Genomic DNA, 20,728 nt, shown 5'->3' with positions numbered 1-20,728 from the left:
GGGCAGCAGCAGCTGGTTCTGACGTTCTAAGCCTTATTGGCAGGGGATGGCTGCTCATGCTAGAAAAGTGTGCAAATGATGGGATGTCTAAAAATGGTTGCCTTTTTTGTTAATTCTTTTAATATGAAGAAAGAGAAGAAGAAGAAAAGTTGGATTTATATCCCCCCTTTCTCTCCTGTAAGGAGACTCAAAGTGGCCTACAAACTCCTTTCCCTTCTTCTCCCCACAACAGACACCTGGTGAGGTAGGTAGGTAGGTGGGGCTGAGAGAGTTCTCCGAGTTCAGGGTCACCCAGCAGGAATGCAGGAGTGCGGAAGCACATCTGATTCACCAGATAAGCCTCTGCCCCTCAGCTGGAGGAGTGGGGTTCTAGTACTGCTTCTATCTCACTGTTCCTGCAAAGAGCTTGGGACCCGCACTCTGTGCTTTATCTAGGCAACCACTCTGTGAAATGGGCCAAGCTGAGAGATGCGCCCTGACCAAGGTCACTCAATAAGCCAAGCAAGGAGGCAAACCCTCATTCCACACTCAGACCACTGCCCTGTGATCACGGCGCCCTCAAACATTGTGCCGAGGCAGGGTGTGTTTGGCATATCAGGTCATCCAGGCCAATGCTGGCGATAGCGCTGACCCTGTCATTCTCCTCCTCCTTCTCCTCCCCGCCCCCTCCTGTTTCTCAGCTTCTTCGGCTTCCTCGTCCTTGGCGAACGCCCCCGTGGAAGCCGAGCAGGCCTGGCCCCAAAGCAGCGGGGAGGAAGAGCTCCAGCTCCAGCTCGCGCTAGCCATGAGCAAGGAGGAAGCGGAGCAGGTAAGCACCAAGGTAAATCTGTCGCCGGACGCTCCTTGGGTGGGCAGGAAGGCAAAGGGGATTGTGGCGAATCACCAACGGGACGCAGAGACCAGCGGGCCACACCCGCCTGGCGATAGGGCTGGTTCAGAGGTAGCCGCCCTTTTCGGCTCTGCTGCTGGGTGGCGACTTCTCCTGCAGGCAGATATACGCTGGCTCGTACGAGCAGGGCCGCACCTTTGTCTGCGTGTTGACTTGTGCGGGAGCAAGCAGGGCCGGACAGGTGGATGTTGTGAGCCTGAAACCCAAACACAAATCTGAAGGAAGTTCACTAATGAATTGGAAAGAACGTAAATACAGAGGGCTTTGTGTTACAGATTAATTATAAAACCCAGCAGCCCTCCATATGTTATGGACTACAGTTCCCATCATCCCCTGCCAGCATGATGCTGGCAGGGGATGATGGGAACTGTGGTCCATAACGTCTGGAGGGCCGCAAGTCTATAAGGCCTTTGGGTGCCAGTAAAAGTAATTACGTGTTAACATCATCAGTATTCCAAAACTCTATGCTTATTTATCTGTATGGCCTGCTGAGTGAGTATCATACTCTTCCTCACATAGCACACCGCAAGACGGTCCATTTAGATCAGGGGTAGGGAACCTGCGGCTCTCCAGATGTTCAGGAACTACAATTCCCATCAGCCCCTACCAGCATGGCCAATTGGCCATGCTGACAGAGGCTGATGGGAATTGTAGTTCCTGAACATCTGGAGAGCCGCAGGTTCCCTACCCCTGATTTAGCCATTTCGGAATCACACCTCAGTAGTGAGTCCGCAAACGTGTGTGTACTTTGGTGGCGACACGAGGAAAGAGCAGGACTGTTATATAATCAATATTGGTCGCTTTCCCCGGTGCTGACAACTTTCCTCCTGGATTCAAACGGCACCCTTTTTTCATTCTTCTTCCTGTGCTAGAAATACTTGGGTCGAACCCCGTCAGAATTTTTCCACAAGTGAGAAAGTCCTGCAAGACCTCACCATTATAGCTTGATTGGAAGCTGCCAATACGCGCACGCTATCTTTTGGATCCTCGTGATCACAAAGCATGATTTATTGGGGGGGGGGGATTTTTTGGTGGCGCTGAGCGCCGAACAGGAGTTCTCGCTTGGTTGAGTCCCGGCTTCCAACTGTACAGTTGTGCCCGAACAGAATACGAACCATTTTCACCTGATCACCTTTCTGAAGCTTTTTCCATTCATTAGTGAATCTGCCGCGTGGCCGTGGGTGAAGCGAACGTGGCCGGCCTTTTACACCTTTGCTCAATTGAAAGGAAAGAAGTAAAACAAAAATGTGTGTGAGTTAGTTGGCGACCGAGAATGTAGTTTCTACGCCTGCTCGATGGCACGGAGTGGCAAGCTTTGTTTAACCGCTTGCGGGCGTGCACGCGCCAACACTCTTTGAGCACCTCGGCCTTGTGGGTACTGAACTTTATTGTAAGTGTCTGGCAGTTCCGTCGGACCCAGTGGGAGGAGAGAGACTGGGTCGGATCCCCCAGTTCTAGCCCCCTAATAGCAGCTCTTTCCCCCCCAGCACAAGGAGCCTTCGCCTGACGCCAGAGGCTCTGAGAGAACCGACGTCGGGCAGGGTCCCCGGAACCTTCGGTTGTGTGGGAGTTTGCTGGCCGCTTAGCTCCCTCGAAGTGGCCCCTACTGGGAGACAGGAGACCGTGGGCGGGTGCAACAGGTCGATCTCCTGTCACGGGCCACTCTGGGCACGCCGAGCTGGGTTTAGAAACCAATTTCCAAGTTGCGGCTTTTGTCGTCCCTCTCAGAATTTGAGCTGATTGGGAAAGGGTGGGGGAGGGGGCGGGGTGAGCAGCAGCAGAGAATTGACATTTCAATTCGAGGAAGTGGCTTTCTGGTTGAGATGGCCCATCTATGTTTTCACGCCAGAGCCCCGTACCATAAGTAACCTCTCCCCGCTACAATCCTGACTGGGGGAGGATGGGATTGTGAATGCTTCAATTCCCCGTCACGGGGTCCCGTCCCCTCCGAGACTCCAGTTTTGCCTAGCTCAGGGGTATGCAACCTGCGGCTCTCCAGATGTTCATGAACTACAATTCCCACCAGCCCCTGTCAGCAGAGCCAATTGGCCATGCTAGCAGGGGCTGATGGGAATTGTAGTTCATGAACATCTGGAGAGCCGCAGGTTGCAGACCCCTGGCCTAGCTGTTGCGCATTGCGCATCCTTTGGCAGCCGATGTCCTCACAAGCCCTTCCGTAGAGACTCAGGCCCTTGGGTTGTGGGGGGTCCCCACCCTGTTCTGTGGGTTCATTACTCTTCTATCTGCCCCTTTGTAAAAGGGAGGAAAATCACCGTCTCCCACCCAGGGCCACACACACTTACCTTCAAGCCTTCAAGTAAGCACTGAAGGCCCCCCAGACCCTTCACTCCGCTCCTGTCACAGCCCACAAGACGCCCCAAGGCCCACCTCGCAACGCTGGCTGTTCTGCTGCCTCCTCACCGCTTCCGTTGCTCCTCTGAGGGGGGCTGTTTGCTTACTTTGCTGCCTTTTTCCCCCCCCCCCCGCTTGATTCTTTTGGCTTCTTATTTCCCTTGCCCTTTTCCTCCTCCTGCGTGGACCTCTATTCCCCTGTCTGCCCAGCCCGTTTGTTAATTGTGGGGTGAGATCTGGGGGTGTGTGGGTGAAGGGCTGAGGGAAGAGGCCTAGATTTCTCAGTACCAAAACAGTCTTGATGTGGGAGTGGTTTTCCCTCTACCTTCCCTGAGTCCAAGAGAGGAATTTCACACCCCTTCTCCTGCACTAGTTTCGTGAGGTGGAACCCTAATATGGAGGAGGGGGTGTGTGTACTTTCTCTGCCACAAGAGTGCCAGAAGAATTAAGCGAGTGGCCAGAATTAGGTGAGGGTGCCGGAAGAATTAAGTGAGGGGCCGTTTATGACCGGTTCTTCCTTCCTCAGTCCTGTGAGGCAGTTTAGGCTGAACGGCCTGTTCCATTCCTCCTCCGAGGGAGCTTAACGGCAGAGTGGGGATTAGAACCGGCACCCTGCCACACCCAAGCTTAACATTTGTGGGCCCTAGCCCACGAAAGCTCCTGCTGCCCTAAATCGGCTAGCCTTCAAGATGCCGCAGGGCTCTTGATCTTTGCCGTGGCAAGCTAACATGGCTGCGTTGAAGAAGCTTCCGTGTGTCATGGTTCTTAGTCCTAAAACACACACACAATTAAAAACTTTCAGTTTATATCGGTGCAGTCTGTGTAAAGTACCTCAGAGGGGAGCGGTGCGGTTTCCGGGTAGACGGATGTTAGTATTTCTGTTAGCATTTTCTCCTGACCTTTCGCCTTCATCTGTGGCTGAAGATGCCAGCCACAGATGCAGGTGAAACATCAGGAGAAAATGCTACTGGAACACGGCTGTGTAGGCCGGAAACCCCACAACACCCCAGTGATTCCGGCCATGGAAGCCTTTGACAGTACCTCAGAAGGTTTTGAGTGTGTGTGTCATGTTGGGGGGGGGGTGTGTCCCTTGGAGCACCCCCTCATTAGGGCAGTGCCCAGAGAAAGAGAGAATGGGTGCCCCGTCGAAGATAGAGATGTTCGCTGAGGTGATCGAGCGGGGTGGGGGCGAACAAACCGAACAAGACCTCCTGTGTCAAGAAACCCGAGGTGTCTGTAGCTCGTCCGTCCCCTCCTTCCCTCCCTCCCTGCTCCTCCCCGCTCTGTGTCGAACCCCACTCCACGCCTCTTATTTTGTGTTTCTTCCCCCCCCCAGCCCCCTGCAGTGGCCGACGAAGACCTACAGCTCCAGCTAAAGCCCTTAGCTTGGAGCAAAGAGGAGCACCATTGTTAGACTCGCATTCACGCATTAATGCCCCCCCCTTCCGACAGCCACTCCTGAGAATAATGTTAAACCACTCGTATGCCGAACAGGCCCCTCCCCCGACTCACACTTTCCACTAACTTGGTGCTCTCTGTCTCTTCCACGTCCCCTCCTGCTCTGACCCACGTCGCGTGGGCCGTGTCTCCATTTCACTTTAGACCTCTTTAATTGTCCCCTGGTGTAGACTTGAGATTTCCCACGATGCCGTCCTTTGAGGAAGGCCCCTGAGGTAGGACAGCTCAAATGGCGGCGCGTCCTCCCGAGCCTGCTACGAGCTGTGGGGCTTTGACTGTAAGCGGTACCTGTCCAAGGTGTTCCTCAGTTGTTTTCTGAACAGACAGTGAGCTGGAGAAGGAGAAATCTGCTGGTTGGGAGACGGGAAAGCGGGTGGGGGAGGCAGAATCCCGGAGCGAGGAATGGCGGGGGAATCCTGTTTTGCCTCTGATGGGGGTCAGAGTTAGCTTTGCGGGAAAAGCCGCACTCAGAAGGCTGCTGCGGGGAGGAGGCTACAAGATTTTGTCGCTATTTTATGATTTTTCTCGTATGTAGTAACCCTGAGACCTTCAGCTCTAGGGCAGGCTAAAAATACATATGAATCAGTAAAATTGTAGTGGCCTGAATCTTGGTTTGTGGAGGGTTACAATGGGAAGAAGGCCTACCTTAGACCATAAAACCTTGATAGGGACTCAGGATGGCAACAGCAGAGATGCTTTCCTCTCGAGTTCCTCCATTCTCAGGAGACTGCAGATCTGGGGCTCCAGCGTTCTCCCAGTTTAGGGGTGCAGCCTGCCGTTCCTCCTGCGTTCTCGGCTCGCTAAAGTGTCTTCCGGAAGGTAAAACGGGTTTTCGTTACGTGTGAGCTAGACGGGAACTTTGAAGGTATCTGCCAGTTTAGATGGGGAAACGCCGCCTCGCGGATCAGTTCGGGTAATTGCCGCGTTACTCGAATTTCCTCTCTCCTCTGCCCGCCCGCCTCCTTTCTGAAGGTGAGTAACTGCTAGCCGTCTCCTTGCCTCCTCGGTTGATATCGCTGTCCTTCCCACAACCCTTTGCAGGAGGAGCGGATTCGGCGCGGGGACGACCTGCGGCTCCAGATGGCCATCGAGGAGAGCAAGAAAGAGTCGGTGCCTGCAAAGGAGGAGGTAGAAATTGCCCTTCTGCAGCTTGTGAGAAAGTATGGGATGGTTTTGGGGGCGGGGGGTGCTTTGCAAGTCGCCTCGCTGTTCCTTGCCAGCCTGCAGCTGGTACTTCGGAACTGAAACCAGAGGTATATCTAGGGAAAATGTAGGGAAGCATCTTTAGACGATGCCAGCCACAGATGCAGGCGAAACGTCAGGAGAAAATGCTACTGGAACACGGCCGTACAGCCTGGAAACCCCACAGTGATTCTGGCCGTGAAAGCCTTTGACAGTACCTCATACGGTCGAAATTGGAGTTCTAACCTATGTCTTCCAGATGTTATGGACCACAATTCCCATCAGCCCCTTCCAGCATGGCCAATTGGCCATGCTGGAAGGGGCTGATGGGAATTGTAGTCCATAACATCTGGAGTGCCAAAGGTTCGCCACCACGGTCATACGGTGTTGAGTGTGTGTCATTTTTGGGGGGGGGAATCCTCTGGAGCACCCCCTCATTAGGGAAAATGTAGCCTGATGCAGAATTTGAGCCCCCCTCCCCCCGTATAGGTGGCCACCATCCCCTACCACGACCAAACAATGTTATTTTGCACCAGATCAGTGTATGGACCCGGGGGGGGGGGGCGGGAGAGGAGTGTGGGGGTGGTTTTCTGGGGGGGGGCATGCCTAAATGGCCGCAGCCCAGGGACATTTGGCCCCATATGTCCCCCTGGGCCGTACACCCCTGACTGAACCAGCTTGGTTATGCCAGCATTTAGGGGCATATAATAAACTACAACTTTAAAAAGAGTGGTAGAATAAATGGGCCTCGGCCTGCCCCGGCGAGGAAGCTCTCAACTCAAGGGGTCGGGGCTGCGTCCAGGGAACCAAGATATGAGAAGGAGCGTACCGAATGAGGGACTCTCCATCTCTTTGCCATTCTGTTTGGCCACAAGGAAGATAGCAGCCAGTCCTGGAGGCTCCCGCTTGCCGTAAATCTCCCGGCTGGTTGGAGACAGGGGCCGTAGGTTCTTAGCCGCTCTTCTCCGTAGGTGTGAGCTTTAGACCTGCGCAGACTCCTGTGCTGCAGGTACGCGATGCTAGTCACCTGATTTAGTGAGGTGTGCCCTTCGTTCTGGGGGGGGGGGGCAATGCTCCTGCACCCCGGATCAGGGGACTGCAAACGGTGGCTCTCCAGATGTTCACGGACTACAATTCCCATCAGCCCCTGCCAAGCATGGCCAAGTGGCAGAGCTGATGGGAATTGTAGTCTGTGAACATCTGGAGAGCCACCGTTTGCAGACCCCTGTTCCAGATGGTCCCCTGAAATCCCAGGAGAGATAGTTGGGGGAGGAGATTGGGTGGAGGGGGGATTTGGGAAGGGGAGGGACCTCAGCCGGATGTAGTACCATAGAGTCCACCCTCTAGAGCAGCCGTTTTCCTCCCGAGGGACTTATCTATCTAACTTGCAGATTGGTAGCAATTTTGGGAGATCTGTAAGCCAGACTTGGCAGGGTCTTCAGGTGCTAAGGAGCAGGGAAAGGGATTACTGTGTGCCAGATGGGGGGGAAGGAAAGCATGGATTTCTCCCCCTCTTGCTTTTCTCAGTATATCCTTTCCCTCCCCCCATACAGTCGTCACTCATGGACCTGGCCGATGTCTTCACCACCCCGCCTCCTGCTGCCGACCCCTGGGGTGGCCCACCTGCCCCCGCTGACCCTTGGGGCGGCTCTGCCCCAGGTGTGCCCACAGTCCCCAGTGATCCGTGGGGCCCATCTGCTACTGGAGCAGCATCTACAGGCGGAGACCCGTGGGGGGGCCCCGGAGCGGCCCCTGCGGTTCCCTCAGACCCATGGGGAGGCCCCTCAGCTACGAGCGCTGACCCCTGGAAATCTGAAAGTAAGCACGGGGGGTGGGGGAGGGCTTCTGAGAAGTTGAGGGAACGTTTTGCAGAACATTTTGATCGTCTTGGGTGCTGTGTGGTTTCCGGGCTGTATGGCCGTGTTCTAGCAGCATTCTCTCCTGACGTTTCGCCTGCATCTGTGGCTGGCATCTTCAGAGGATCCAGAGGGGTCTGTGGTGGGGAGGGGAAAGATCCTCTGAAGATGCCAGCCACAGATGCAGGCGAAACGTCAGGAGAGAATGCTGCTAGAACACGGCCATACAGCCCGGAAACCACACAGCACCCAAGTGATTCCGGCCGTGAAAGCCTTCGACAATATTTTGATCGTCTTTTGATTAAGCACAATAGCATGGTCTAATAGCGTGGTGTAGTGGTTAAGAGCAAGTGCACTCTAAACTGGGGAACCGGGTTTGATTCCCCGCTCTGCCACTTGAGCTGTGGAGGCTTATCTGGGGAACCAGATTAGCCTGTGCAGTCCAACACACGCTAGCTGGGTGACCTTGGGCTAGTCACAGTTCTTTGGAGCTCTCTCAGCCCCACCCACCTCACAGGGTGTTTGTTGGGGGGGGGGAGGGGGGGAAAGGAGCTTGTAAGGGTGCTGCTGGCCCAAGATCACCCAGTGAGCTTCCGTGGCATGGGTGGGGATCCAAAAAGGGGATCGCTTGCCTTGATAACCCTACAGCATTGCCACAAGTCGACTGAGACTCGACAGTTGATCCTTATTTTTGACCCTCCCCACCGTCTACTGCATTGGAGGAACTGTTCGCTCAGCCCTTGCAAAACAGCTTGTAATACTCAGGTCTCCTCCCAGGCGGGGGCCCAGCTGGGACGACAGCCGTCCCACCCACAGACCCCTGGGCGTCCGGTCCAGTTCCAGCATCTCAAGGGAAACCTGCGCCCGACCCTTGGGCTCCGGCGTCGACGTTCTCGGACCCCTGGAGTGGCTCCCCTTCCAAACCCAGCACCAACGGCACGGCAGGTGAGGGGGACGCAGGACATTGGGAATCCCGGCTTCGGGACGGGTCGGGTCGAGTGGGTGGGAAAGCAGGCCTTTGAACCAGGAATCCTGGGTGTTGTCCCGGAAGGGTCGAGAAAGGGGAGGACGTTGGGGTCACCGGGTCAGGATGGGGAAGCACGGGAGCCGGCCCCTTCCCCCTGCTAACCCTACTGCCCCGCCCCCTCCCTCTTGTTCCCTTCTTCCTGCCCTCCTCCAGCCGGGGGAGGCCTTGAGCAGTTTGGCAGCCCCAGCGATGGGGATGAATTCTCGGATTTCGACAGCCTGCGTCCGGCGCTGCCCAAATCTGGGAGCAGCACAGGTGAGCCCTGCTCCTTGCATGGCTCCGCCTTTTTTGCCTGTGACCCCGCCCCTTGCATGTTCTCTGCTGCCCTGGCTGCCCCTGCCCCCCCCCCCCCACCTAGGCTCTCTGTTCTGCTTCGGACTGGTTTACGGTCAGCCTACCGTTTTCCTGACCGCTGATTTTCCCCCCTGCGTGCCAGCCGGCATCATGGAGAACCAGCACGGTGTAGCGGTTAAGAGAAATGAACTCTGATCTGGAGAACCGGGTTCGGTTCTCCACTCCTCCACATGAAGCCTGCCGGGTGACCTTGGGCCAGCCTCTTGGGACCCTCTCAGCCCCACTGACCTCGCAAGGGGTCTGTGGTGGGGAGGGGAAAGAGTTTGTAAGCCGCTTTGAGACTCTTTACGGTTGAGAGAAGCGGGGTGTAAATCCAAAATCATCATCATCTTCTTCTTTCCCTGCTTGAAGCTGGGCCCCCAAGAGCAAATATTGTTCCTGCATGTGTTTTTTGGGGTGGTGGTGGTGGTTTTGTCTTGCTGGTGTATTTGGCTTAAGTCCGGCCCCCTGAGGCGTTGCATCTTCGATGGGAGCACTGAATGCGGAGTCGCCCTCTGCTGGCCACCTGTGGATCAACCTTCCCCTGTGTTCCCGTTTCCGTTTTTCTAAATATTCTTCTCTCCTGCTTCTTTTTTTGTTTTACCTTCCCTCCTTTTCTTCCCTTCGTTCTCCCTAACCCAGGTGAGCTGTCACTCTTAGCTGGGGAGGTGCCATTTTCACGGGCCGGCCTTGGCGCCGACAGCCCCAGTGCTTTCGACATGGCGGCCGTGAGCGGATCGTTACCCGAGGCTTCCAAGCCGACGCGCAAGACCCCGGAGTCGTTCCTGGGTCCCAACGCTGCCCTCGTCGACCTGGACTCGTTGGTCAGCAAGCCTTCGGTCTCCGCCAGCGCTGCAAAGGCCTCCAACCCCTTCCTGCCCCCTGGTAAGTGCTCAGATCAGAGACGTCCAACTCTGGTGCTTCAGGTGCTCATGGACTACAATTCCCATCAGCCCCTGCTGGCGTGGCCAATTGGCCATGCCAGCAGGGGCTGATGGGAAATGTAGTCTACGAACATCTGAAGCGCCGGAATTGGATACACCTGACTTAGATCCTTTGGCAAGGGTGACTTGTGGTTCAAACCAAGATCTGAAAATCTCCTTGGCTTTTTTGGGCTGGGAAGAAGAGATGAAGAATGCTGCCCCTCTCAGAGATTAGCAGGATAGAGGTGGGGGCTGGTATACTCAGTTCACATAAAGATGTTAGTACGGTCACTTGAGGTGAAGCAGTTGAGAAAATGTATTCTTCCTCATTAAAATACAGTCCTGAACAAACATGAGAATTTTCATTCATTTTTATGCGCTCCCTTTGTCAAAACCATTATTTTGTGCATTACTGAACATGGTTGCCATGATATAAGAGCATTTATAGTTCATGGAACGACTATCATCAAACTTTCAAACTGATGGGCGGTGGGGAGCAGGGCTAGGTAGGCCCTAGGGCAGTGGTGGCGAACCTATGGCACGGGTGGGCACGCACAGAGTCGCGCCCCCCCCCCCCTCCACACACACATCTAGGCTGGCCTGGGCTCAATTATTAGCATTAAACCTAAGACCTAGTTTTGGGGAAGCAGTGTAGGTAACCCTGTTAGGTGCTGTTAAACCCCACTGATTTTCATGTGAAGAACTAAAGTGCGATCCTTTACCTGGGAGTAAGCTCAGTTGCTGGCAATGGGGCTTGCTTCTGAGTAAAACCTCCTAGGGTCATGATTAACCCATTGGAAGAGTTGCACGGTTGCTTCAAAGCAAAGCCACCGACTACCACCAAGCTCACTCCCGAGTAACACACGCCTCGGAGCCAACCGTTTTTTTCTAAACTAAAACCTCGGTATTCAGGTTCAATGGCCGTGTTGGCCCTTTGCGATAAATAAGTGGGTTTGGGGTTGCAATGTGGGCACTCGGCCTCGAAAAGGTTCGCCATCACTGCCCTAGGGCCCAGGCGGAGCATTCTACCGCAAAGAAGGTCCAGCATGCTTTGTTCTGTGGCGGAGGAATATACAGCCCTACTATCATCTTTCTGTGGAACAGAGTGGGTTTTTTTGTAGCGGTATTCTTCTGTTCTCCCTCTATGGACCTTGCTGTTGGGAGCAGAATTGAAAGGAGAATTGGGTGGAGTTGGTACTAAAACTGTACCAAGGTAATTTTTTTCTCTCCCATCTCTCTCTCTGTCCCCTTCCCCCCCCCCCCTCTTTTCTGCTGCAGGATCGGCCTCCGCTGCCACCCCGTCTGCCTCTGCCACAAACCCCTTCCAGGCGACGGCGACCACCCCCCTTTCGCTCAACCAGCTGCGCGTCAGTCCGGTGCTCCCTCTGTCTCAGCCCACCCCCCCAGCTTTTCCGGCCGCAGCGCCCATGGTCTCCGTGTCCCCCATGGCCCCCGGGATGCCCTTAGCCTCGGTTTCCCCAATGGTGGGGGTGCAGCCCTTGGGGGCTGTCCCGCCCATGGGCCTGCCTGCCATGGGGCTGCCCCCTCCCGCCATGCCTCCGGCCGGCATCGTCCCCACCAGCACCTCGGCCTCCGCCATGGGGAGCACCAATCCGTTCTTGCTATAATCGATGGGATATTCGCCTTTGGTGAACCACCCCTCTTCCCTTTCCCCTCCCGCCCGATTGTATCCCCAGGTGGCGACGGCGTGGACCCCCCCCTCCCCAAGATTCCACTGCTGAACGGGGCAGCCGGGCTGGGGGGGGGCAGGAAAGGAAGGAGAGAGATGGGACTTCATTTCGAGTTCTTCCGCCCCCGCATTTCAGGGACTGGGTGGACTTTTCCCCCCCATTTGGTTTGGTGGAGTTCGGGGGGGATAAGGATCCCTGCCCCCCCCGAACCACGTTGGCCTTTGGGGGGGGTCAGAAAGGGAAAACGTCCATTCTGGGGGCAGCTCCTGGAGCAACTCCCAAGAGCCCTATGAGAGGTCAGGCTGATACTTGCAGGAAAGAGAATTCGGAAATGGCAAACTGGGGGGGGGGGCGGGGAGGGGGGCCTTTCCTGTCGTTTTTTTGGTTCCCTCTTCACTTTTCACCGTATCAGCTCCACCTCTTGAGGCGATGTTCAAATAGGGCATCCTCTTGCACACTTGCCCCCCCCCGGTCTCTCTCCTACCCCTGCGAACGGGGGGGTCAGAAAGGGAAATAGCCAAGCCCCTACCTCTAGGCCCTTCCAAATCAATTCTCATGGGGGGCAGTTCTAACCTTTTTATTATAATTTTTTTCCCCTAGACTTCTCCCTTTTCCCAAACATGTTTCTTCCCCCCCCCCCCCCCCGCTCCGTTACCCACTTGAGCTGGGACCAGCCCTCTTCTGCCTTTTTTTTTTCCTTAAAGGGCAGAAATAGGGCAAAATCAATAAGGCCCCCCGCCCCCTCACTCTAGAGGGCACGGTCGAGACAGAAGGGAATTATTGGTCTGTCTCCTCCAGTCCTGGGGCCAAGAGGGAAACCACTAACACGACGGTCGGAGACCAAAGCTGGATCGAGAGCAGGGAGCCGGGCCGGGCTACCTGGGGCGGGACTGCGCCTGAAGACTTGCCTTCGGTCGCCTCCCGATTGGTCCTTCGAGACAGTCCGTCATCTTCACGCAAAGCATGGAACCCTGATCCACACTCATTGCCTTTTGGGGAGCCTCGAAACAGTCGCCGCAGCCCGCCGCGAAGGAGGGGCCCCGGAAGCCGTCCAAGGATTCTCGAAACCGTCAAAAGGGAATTTCCTGGGGTTTGAGATGGGTTGCTGGGGCGCCCGGACTGTTGGCCTGCTGCTGTGTGGGGTCCGGGGGGCCAGCAGAAGGCTCCTGTGCATTTGGGAAAGCAGGCACCCTTCTTGACCCCACCCCAGTCGGTGGACTCAGGTAGCCGAGACGTGAGCCACCTTTGAGGACGGCAGCGGGAACACTACAGACCCTCGGGTCGGAGGAGGCGCCTTCCTGCCACTTGCGTGCGTTGCTTGGAAGGTGGGGGGGGGGGCCAGGCCCCCACGCTCCCTGGACTGCTCTCAGTGGCAGCCCTCCCGCAGGCAGCGTTCAGACACAGCCGGCGCTCTCCCTTTTCCGCGCGCGATCCGACGTTCTCCCCGCACTGAGTTCTCCTCCGACGCCACTGTTTGCATTACGGACCGAGGGCCAGCCGGGAGGGGCACTATATATTTTACACGTGAAACTTCGGCTCCCTTCTCTTCTCCCCTCCGCCCCCGAACTTTGCCCCCCCGAGCAGCGCAATCTCTGCCGCCAGGGGGAGAGGGAAGCAGGCGTGCAAAAGAACCCCTGGGAACGGTGGAAAAAATGAGACGGGGGGTTCCCCCTCCCCGAATGTCGGATGGGTGTATTCCCACCTCCCCTTTCTATGTCAGCAGCTTGTGGGGAAGGGAGGGTTTGCTGTGTGTGTGTGTGTGTATGTGCGTATGCGTGTGGTGCTGCTGTGATTGTCCGTTCCTGTTTTTATGTTGGGGGGGGGGCGCTCGCTCGTAAGCACGCAGGACAATCTGCTGAGTCCCTCGTTCCTGGCCCCCACCCCGGATCCCCTGCAGTTGTTTTCAAAGTGGGTGGCGTGTCCTAATTCTCCCCCCTCACCCTCCCCCCCCGCAATCGATCAATCATGTTTGGGGATGGCTTTCATATATTTGGAGAATCATTGTGTCATTGGTCAGGGGGTCGGGAGAGTTAACCTTGGCTGTGCGCGATCCTCCCTCTCTTGACTCTCTTCCACTTCTACCCGTACCATCCACTCCGCTGCTCCGGTATGCATCAGAAAAAAAAATAACTCTTAATGAAATGAAATAAATGGAAGTTCTTCTATGGCACCCGAAGGCTTTGCGCTTGCGCTGGCTTTTGTCGTCGGGGGTGGGGGGTGCAAGTGAGCTGTACAGAGAGAGGGGGTGAGCTGTACAGAGAGAGGGCCCACCAAGGTGTAGTGGTTAAGAGCAGGCGCGCTCCAATCTGGAGAACCGGGTTTAGTTCCCCGCTCTGCCCCTTGAGCTGTGGAGGCTTAGCTGGTGAACAAGATTAGCTTGTGCGCTCCGACACAGGCCAGCTGGGTGACCTTGGGTTAGTCACAGCTCTTTGGAGCTCTCTCAGCCCTACCCACTTCACAGGGTGTTTGTGGTGGGTGGGTGGGTGGGTGGGTGGGGAAGAGAAAGGAGATTGTAAGCCCCTTTGAGTCTCCTTACAGGAGAGAAAGGGGGGGATATAAATCCAAACTCTTCTTCTACCCCCATGGAAATCTTTGGCAAGGAAGTTAGTCAGAAGGCATTTTAAAAAATTGAATCTCGTTTCCTTCACCTTGAACCCCTGACTCCCGGTCCTAGTCTCTGGAGCAACAGGAAACAAGCTTGCTCCCTCACCAACATCATGACATCCCTTCAGATATCTAAACATGGCTATCATGTCACCTCTTAACCTTTTCTTCACCAAACTAAACATCCCCAGCTCCCTAAGTCTCTCCTTATAGGGCCGTGGTGGCGAACCTATGGCACTCCAGATGTCATGGACTACAATTCCCATCAGCCCCTGCCAGCACGACCAATTGGCCATGCTGGCAGGGGCTGATGGGAATTGTAGTCCATGAACATCTGGAGTGCCAGCGGTTCTCCACCACTGCCATAGGGCATGGATTCCAGACCTTTGACCATTTTGGTTGCCCTCCTCTGGACCCGTTCCAGCTTGTCCACGTCCTTCTTGAGATCAGTTCTAATCCATCCCACTTTCCCGTTGGGCACACGTTCGATTGTGAAGAGATCTTTGTAAGCCTCTGAGCTAGTGCAGAGTGCACACCCAGCTACTGTCAACTTTTATGCCAATCCTGAGGTATAAGGCATTTCTCTGCAAGGCGATTAAATTGTTGTGTTATTGTGGTGTGCCCTTCAGAGAACGGAAGCATGGCTTGACGCCCTGAGAGGAAAGGATGTCCCAGACCAAAAAAACCCCCCCCACATTATTTGTAGTAGACAATTTAATTTCTGGCGTTGTTGCCCTCTGAGTGCCTTGAGCTCTAATCCCGAGGCTGGGTTCTAACTTGGTGGGCTCCAGATATGTGGGGGGCTAGGAATGGGGGGTACGTTTTGGTATGGACTCCAAGTAGATGACTGGTTTGGGGCATTTGCCTCTGGAGCGGGGGGTACGTTTTGGTATGGGTTCCAAGTAGGGTTTGGGGCATTTGCCTGTGGAGCGGGGGGCACGTTTTGGTATGGGTTCCCAGTAGATGACGGGTTTGGGGCATTTGCCCCTGGAACAGGGGGCACGTTTTGGTATGGGTTCCAAGTAGGGTTTGGGGCATTTGCTTGAAGGCTCGGTTCATCTGACTCATCGGACCACTCTGAACTTCCCCAGGTCTGTAGACTTTCTGTGTCATCGTCCTCTTGAGTCTTCGATTCTCCTTTCTCCCCTGCCTTTTTGCAACGGTAATACCTACAAACGAAGAGGGAAATGGTAAACGTCCCGGGGGTGCAGTGCGAAGTCACCTTTTCAATTGTCACCGTCTGTGAGTTTACGCTGGAGGGTTTATTTTCTGGTTCTTCCAGTGATCCCTTTCAGCTTGAAATGCGTTCCTCACACTTAGGCGATCTTGCTTTCGGTCCTACGGCAGCTCCTGCCAAGTGCGTGCGCAGGCGTATAGTCTCTGAGAGGAGGGGGCTTGCAAAAGGGTGGCTGGCAGCTAAGATATAAAACATGTGATTGAGTTGTAGCTCTCTGCCTTCCCTGCGACTGTCCTGTTGTGCTGCCTTCCCAGTTAAAGATCGGAGGACTCAGGCCCCTTCCGCACCTGCAGGATAATCCACTTCCAAGCCACTTTGCAGCTGGGTCTTACTGTGCGGAATAGCAAGATCCACTTGCAAACAATTGTGAAAGTGGATTGAAAGTGCGTTATTCTGCCCGTGCGGAAGGGGCCTCGGAATAGCTCGTCTTCTGCCTTCCCGCCTACGTAGCCTGACGGACGTACAGTCTTACCACACTCCGCCACCGGCGCCAAGCAAGATTGCAAGGGTTACCAGCACGCCCGCAAGAACGTTGGGCCCTGCAGGAAAGAAACGGCACACATTGGAGAACGAAGGAAGCAAGCCGGGCAGGAGACATGTTAGCGGAAGTCTTGTAAATCTGCTGCGAAGGAAAACGTTAAATGCGGTTATGAGGGATGGTTTAAATGAGTAGTAAGTGCAGAATTATCAACAACAGCAACCTTTATTAGGTGTATAGAGAGCAGAATTATCTTGTGATATGAATGTGCTGCTAAAAGTTTCCAAGGGACGAGGAAGGAAAGTAACTCCAGGTATCTGAAACAGGTTCATGGGTCTGGGGATTCAGGATACCATGTTTTTGGAGGGTTAGTGAGCAAAGGGCAAAGATGGGCAAGGCAGAGGAGAAGAAGAGTTTGGATTTATACCCCACCTTTCTCTCCAGTAAGGAGACTCAAGGTGGCCTACAAGCTCCTTTCCCTTCCTCTCCCCACAACAGACACCTGGTGAGGTAGGTGGGGCTGAGAGACTTCAGAGAGAACTGTGACTAGCCCAAGGTCACCCAGCAAGAATACATTGGGTTCACCAGATAAGCCTCTGCCACTCAGGTGGAGGAGTGGGGAATCAAACCCGGTTCTCCAGATTAGAATCCACCTGCTCTTAACCACCACACCCCGCTGGCTCCATAAAGAACGGACCGAAGGTTACGAGGTGAACTTCAGCGCTCTGTGTGTCTTCGAATGCCTACTCTGCTGTACCGCAGCGGCTCTCGGTTTTCGTCTTGGCTGGAGCAGGGAGAAGAAGAGGAGAAGGTGCAGGTTGGAGGACAGGGCAGAGTTTGCATTGGAGGAAGCCGGTTACCTGCACACACTAAAAGGTCGTTGCACGGTGCCTTGAGCACGTGGCAACTGCCACAGTCTGCCAGTTCATAAGGTTGAAACCGGATCTTTCCTGTGTGACAGAAGAGAGAAGAGAGGCAGTCAGATTTTTACGAGGGCGCAGAAGAGAAAGCACTTAGGGACACCTTAAAAGTATACGCGCTGGGAGAGCACGACATGCCAGCTTGTTTAAGAAGAAGAAGAGTTTGGATTTATATCCCCCCCCCTTTCTCTCCTGTAAGGAGACTCAAAGGGGCTTACAATCTCCTTTCCCCCCTCACAATAAACACCCTGTGAGATGGGGGGGGGGGGCTGAGAGAGCTCCGAAGAACTGTGACTAGGCCAAGGTCACCAACTGGTATGTGTTGGATTGCACAAGCTAATCTGGTTCACCAGACAGGCCTCCACAGCTCCAGTGGCAGAGTGGGGAATCAAACCCGGTTCTCCAGATTAGAGTGCGCCTGCTCTTAACCACTACACCATGCTGGCTCTCGGAAATATTTTGCATGTCTCACTGCAGTGAGCCTAACCCACGCCGCCAATTGAAAAATAACTTCGTATTCAAAACAGTCCTAAATCTGTTGAGCCACGCTTACTCAGAGGTAACCACAGCATGATCCCCATGGCTCCGGCCCTCTTCTGTTCATCTAAACCCCAGAGAAATGGGGTGTGGTTCTGCTTTTTGTGGGGAAAGAAATAGCTGGATCCTACCCTTTTACGTTCAACAGCTTTTTGTGGGGAAAGAAATAGCTGGATCCTACCCTTTTACGTTCAACAGCGCTCTCTTGCACACAACCAAACTGGAGACTAGAACTCAGAGAGGCGCCAGATGGCCAGACAAGCACATCTAGTCTGGACAGATGGACTCACCGCAGGAGGCGCTGCAGACTGGAATTGCAAAGAGAGAAATGGGTGAGGCCGATCCAGGGGAACCCGGTTCCCTTCTGACCAATGAACCTACGGCTCTGTTTGCCGAATCTTGACCCTTCCCCCAAACTCCGCAGGGTACCGTTCAGGGTTATGGTCAGCAATATGGGCATGTCCATCCGCCATGGTGCTTACAGTGGCATTTAAAATGACAGCTGAGTATCATAGCATTGCTTTACTGCACAGGTGTCAAACTTGCGGCCCTCCAGATATAATGGACTACAGTTCCCATCATCCCCTGCCAGCATGATGCAGGCAGGGGATTATGGGAACTGTAGTCCATTACATCTGGAGGGCTGCAAGTTTGACACCTATGCTTTACTGTCTGCAGCGTTGGGCTCAGGTAGGTCCCTCTGGTTAAAGGAGTCTAGAATGTGGTGATACAACCGAGAAGGCTCTGCTATATCTCAGCCCAGAAGAGGAGGAGAAGAAGAAGAAGAGTTTCAGATGTATACCCCCCTTTCTCTCCTTTAAGGGGACTCAAGGTGGCTTACAAGCTCCTTTCCCTTCCTCTCCCCACAACAGAGAGGTATGTGGGGCTGAGAGTGTTCAGAGAGAACTGTGACTAGCCCAAGGTCACCCAGCAGGACTGTGGAAACACACCTGGTTCACCAGATAAGCCTGTGCCACTCAGGTGGAGTAGTGGGGGAATCAAACCTGGTCCTCCAGATTAGAATCCACCTGCTCTGAACCAATACACCACGCTGGCTCTCTAACCAGTACCACACCATGCGGAGGTGGGTGCATTTTAACAAGATTGGCAAGGGGAGGGGGGCAGAGAGAAATCATGTTGTAGTAATGCTTCTCCGCTCAAGACATGCCAGAAATAAAATAAGCCATTTTCTCATGACCTGAGATTTGTACCCCACATAAAAGAGGCTCAGAGGGGATAGGTTTGGGTTCCTTCACCAATTTCTCTCCTCCTCCTTATCTATCTCCACAAACTAGGAGTCCCCAGATCATTTCAGGGGGGCCAGATTCCTCCCAGTCTGCTTTGAAAGGTGGATGCCCCTCCATCAATGAGTTAAATGCCACAGCCAGGTTTCAAAGCATAGGGCCTTTCCTCCTTTTCCTAGTAATACTTTGGCCCCTTCCGCACATGCAGAATAATGCATTTTCCATCCACTTTCTGTGCACGTTGCAGCTGGATTTGACTCTGCGGAATAGCCAAATCCACTTGCAAACAATTGCGAAAGTGGATTGAAAATGCGTTATTCTGCCTGTGCGGAAAGGGTGCGAGAGAGGTGGGAGTGTGACACTTACTTTCTTTCACGAGTGTCTTCGATACTTTCTCCAATCTCTGGCTGAAATTCTGCCTCTGCCGCTCTGCTTCTGTCATGAAGCGGTCAGGATCTGTAGGTAAAAAGGATTGGGTGGTTAATGGGAGGCAAGGTTGGGTGGAGGCCAGAGAGCTGGGTGGGGAGGGAGCAATGGCCCAAGCTTACAGCAGTAGTCTAGGGCTCATTCCGCACATGCAGATTTCAGTGCTCTTTGAAGCTGTGCGGAATGGCAAAATCCACTTGCAAACAGTTGTGAAAGTGGTTTGAAAACGCATTATTTTGCGTGTGCGGAAGGGGCCTAGGATCTGGACGATACAAGTTCAAATCCCCAGTGTGCCATGAATTTCACTTGCAGCAGTCACACAGACTGTTTCTCAGCCTGCCTACCTTACAGGGTTGTTAAAAATGACATGGAAGGTGGGGTCGTTGACTCCAGCCCGATACATTCCTGGAGCTTTGGGGTCAGTGCCTGAAAAGGAGGGGGGGTGGAGTAAAGAAGGATTTGATACCCTCGATTCTGCTTTCTGTGGCTGCTGTCTTATCCAGAGGCAATTACCTTCTGTCGCTTGGAGGTAAATTAATTCTAGGAGAATTTCAGTTCCTACCTGGAGGCTGGCAGGCTGAGAGGTGAATACGTATGTTGCCTCAGCTTTTTAAGAGCAGGGATCAAAATGCATTAGGATTGGTAGATGAAAACATCTGGTGAATGAATGAGTCCACACATGCCTCCATATAATTAGGGATGGCCACATTGACTGGCCTGCGTATGTGAAGTGGCCGTCACACATTGTATCTATAATTTTTGGATTTCGTCGTCATTTTATAAATGAGGACTTGGTGGCTGAAAGGATCATTCGGCACCTCCGCGTAGAAGAAAAATGTAGATGGTGAAAGGTTATGATGGCGGAATATTCGACCACATGTGAATCCGATCCAAGAAAGCAGATGCAAGGTCACTTAGAACAGGATTTATTATATCCGAGTGCTGAATTTGAAACACAAATGTGTACACAACAGAAGAAGAAGAGTTTGGATTTCTATCCCACCTTTGGATTTCTATCCCACCTTTCTCTCAGGTAAGAAGACTCAAGATGACTTACAAGCTCCTTTCCCTTCCTCTCTCCACAACAGACTCCTTGTGAGGTAGGTGGGGCTGAGAGAGTTCAGGGAGAACTGTGACTAGCCCAAGGTCACCCAGCAGGAATGTAGGAGTGTGAAAACACATCTGGTTCCCCAGATAAGCCCCTGCCACTCGGGTGGAAGAGTGGGGAATCCAACCTGGTTCTCCAGATTAAAATCCACCTGCTCTTAACCACCACACCACGCAGGCTCCACAGGGGATTAGTGGCAGGGAAGGAAAAGTATAAAAATCTAACAAAATATTAATAAATAAAAAGCACATCAGACCAGTTAGCAACTGAGATTGCACTCTGGTCTCTTAAACTCATCGGTTACTGCGGATGAAACTTATTTCCTGGCAAGAAATCTCTAGTGGTTGGCAGTCTATGACCCATCCTTTTCTACTTGGTCAGTTTTAGAAATAATAGTGATGCGTTCTGCATAAGAATAGGTTGATGGGTGTGTCAGAAGTTGTAAGGAAAAGGCCACCATGGT

The 20,728-nt window shown here is 53.8% G+C and overlaps 1 protein-coding gene across 5 annotated transcripts in view; it reads left to right on the top strand.

The window, feature by feature from the left end:
* Positions 1-13,887, top strand: part of EPN1 (epsin 1) — a 30,437-nt gene extending 16,550 nt beyond the window's left edge. The window contains exons 4-10 of one of the 5 annotated variants that reach the window (XM_048517169.1): positions 681-808; positions 5,741-5,827; positions 7,435-7,699; positions 8,503-8,682; positions 8,918-9,019; positions 9,740-9,982; positions 11,299-13,887. In XM_048517169.1, coding sequence (XP_048373126.1) covers positions 681-808; positions 5,741-5,827; positions 7,435-7,699; positions 8,503-8,682; positions 8,918-9,019; positions 9,740-9,982; positions 11,299-11,648 — 1,355 coding nt within the window. In that variant the 3' untranslated portion in view covers positions 11,649-13,887. Of the gene's footprint in view, positions 1-680; positions 821-5,740; positions 5,828-7,434; positions 7,700-8,502; positions 8,683-8,917; positions 9,020-9,739; positions 9,983-11,298 lie in introns of all 5 variants that reach the window. The other 4 variants (XM_048517167.1, XM_048517168.1, XM_048517170.1 and 1 more) reach the window with 4 other exon arrangements.
* The last annotated feature ends 6,841 nt before the right edge of the window (positions 13,888-20,728 follow it).

The sequence above is a fragment of the Sphaerodactylus townsendi genome, linkage group LG15, assembly GCF_021028975.2.
Source record: "Sphaerodactylus townsendi isolate TG3544 linkage group LG15, MPM_Stown_v2.3, whole genome shotgun sequence".
Taxonomy (NCBI): Eukaryota; Metazoa; Chordata; class Lepidosauria; order Squamata; family Sphaerodactylidae; genus Sphaerodactylus; species Sphaerodactylus townsendi.
This window is presented reverse-complemented; position numbering and strand designations above follow the sequence as displayed.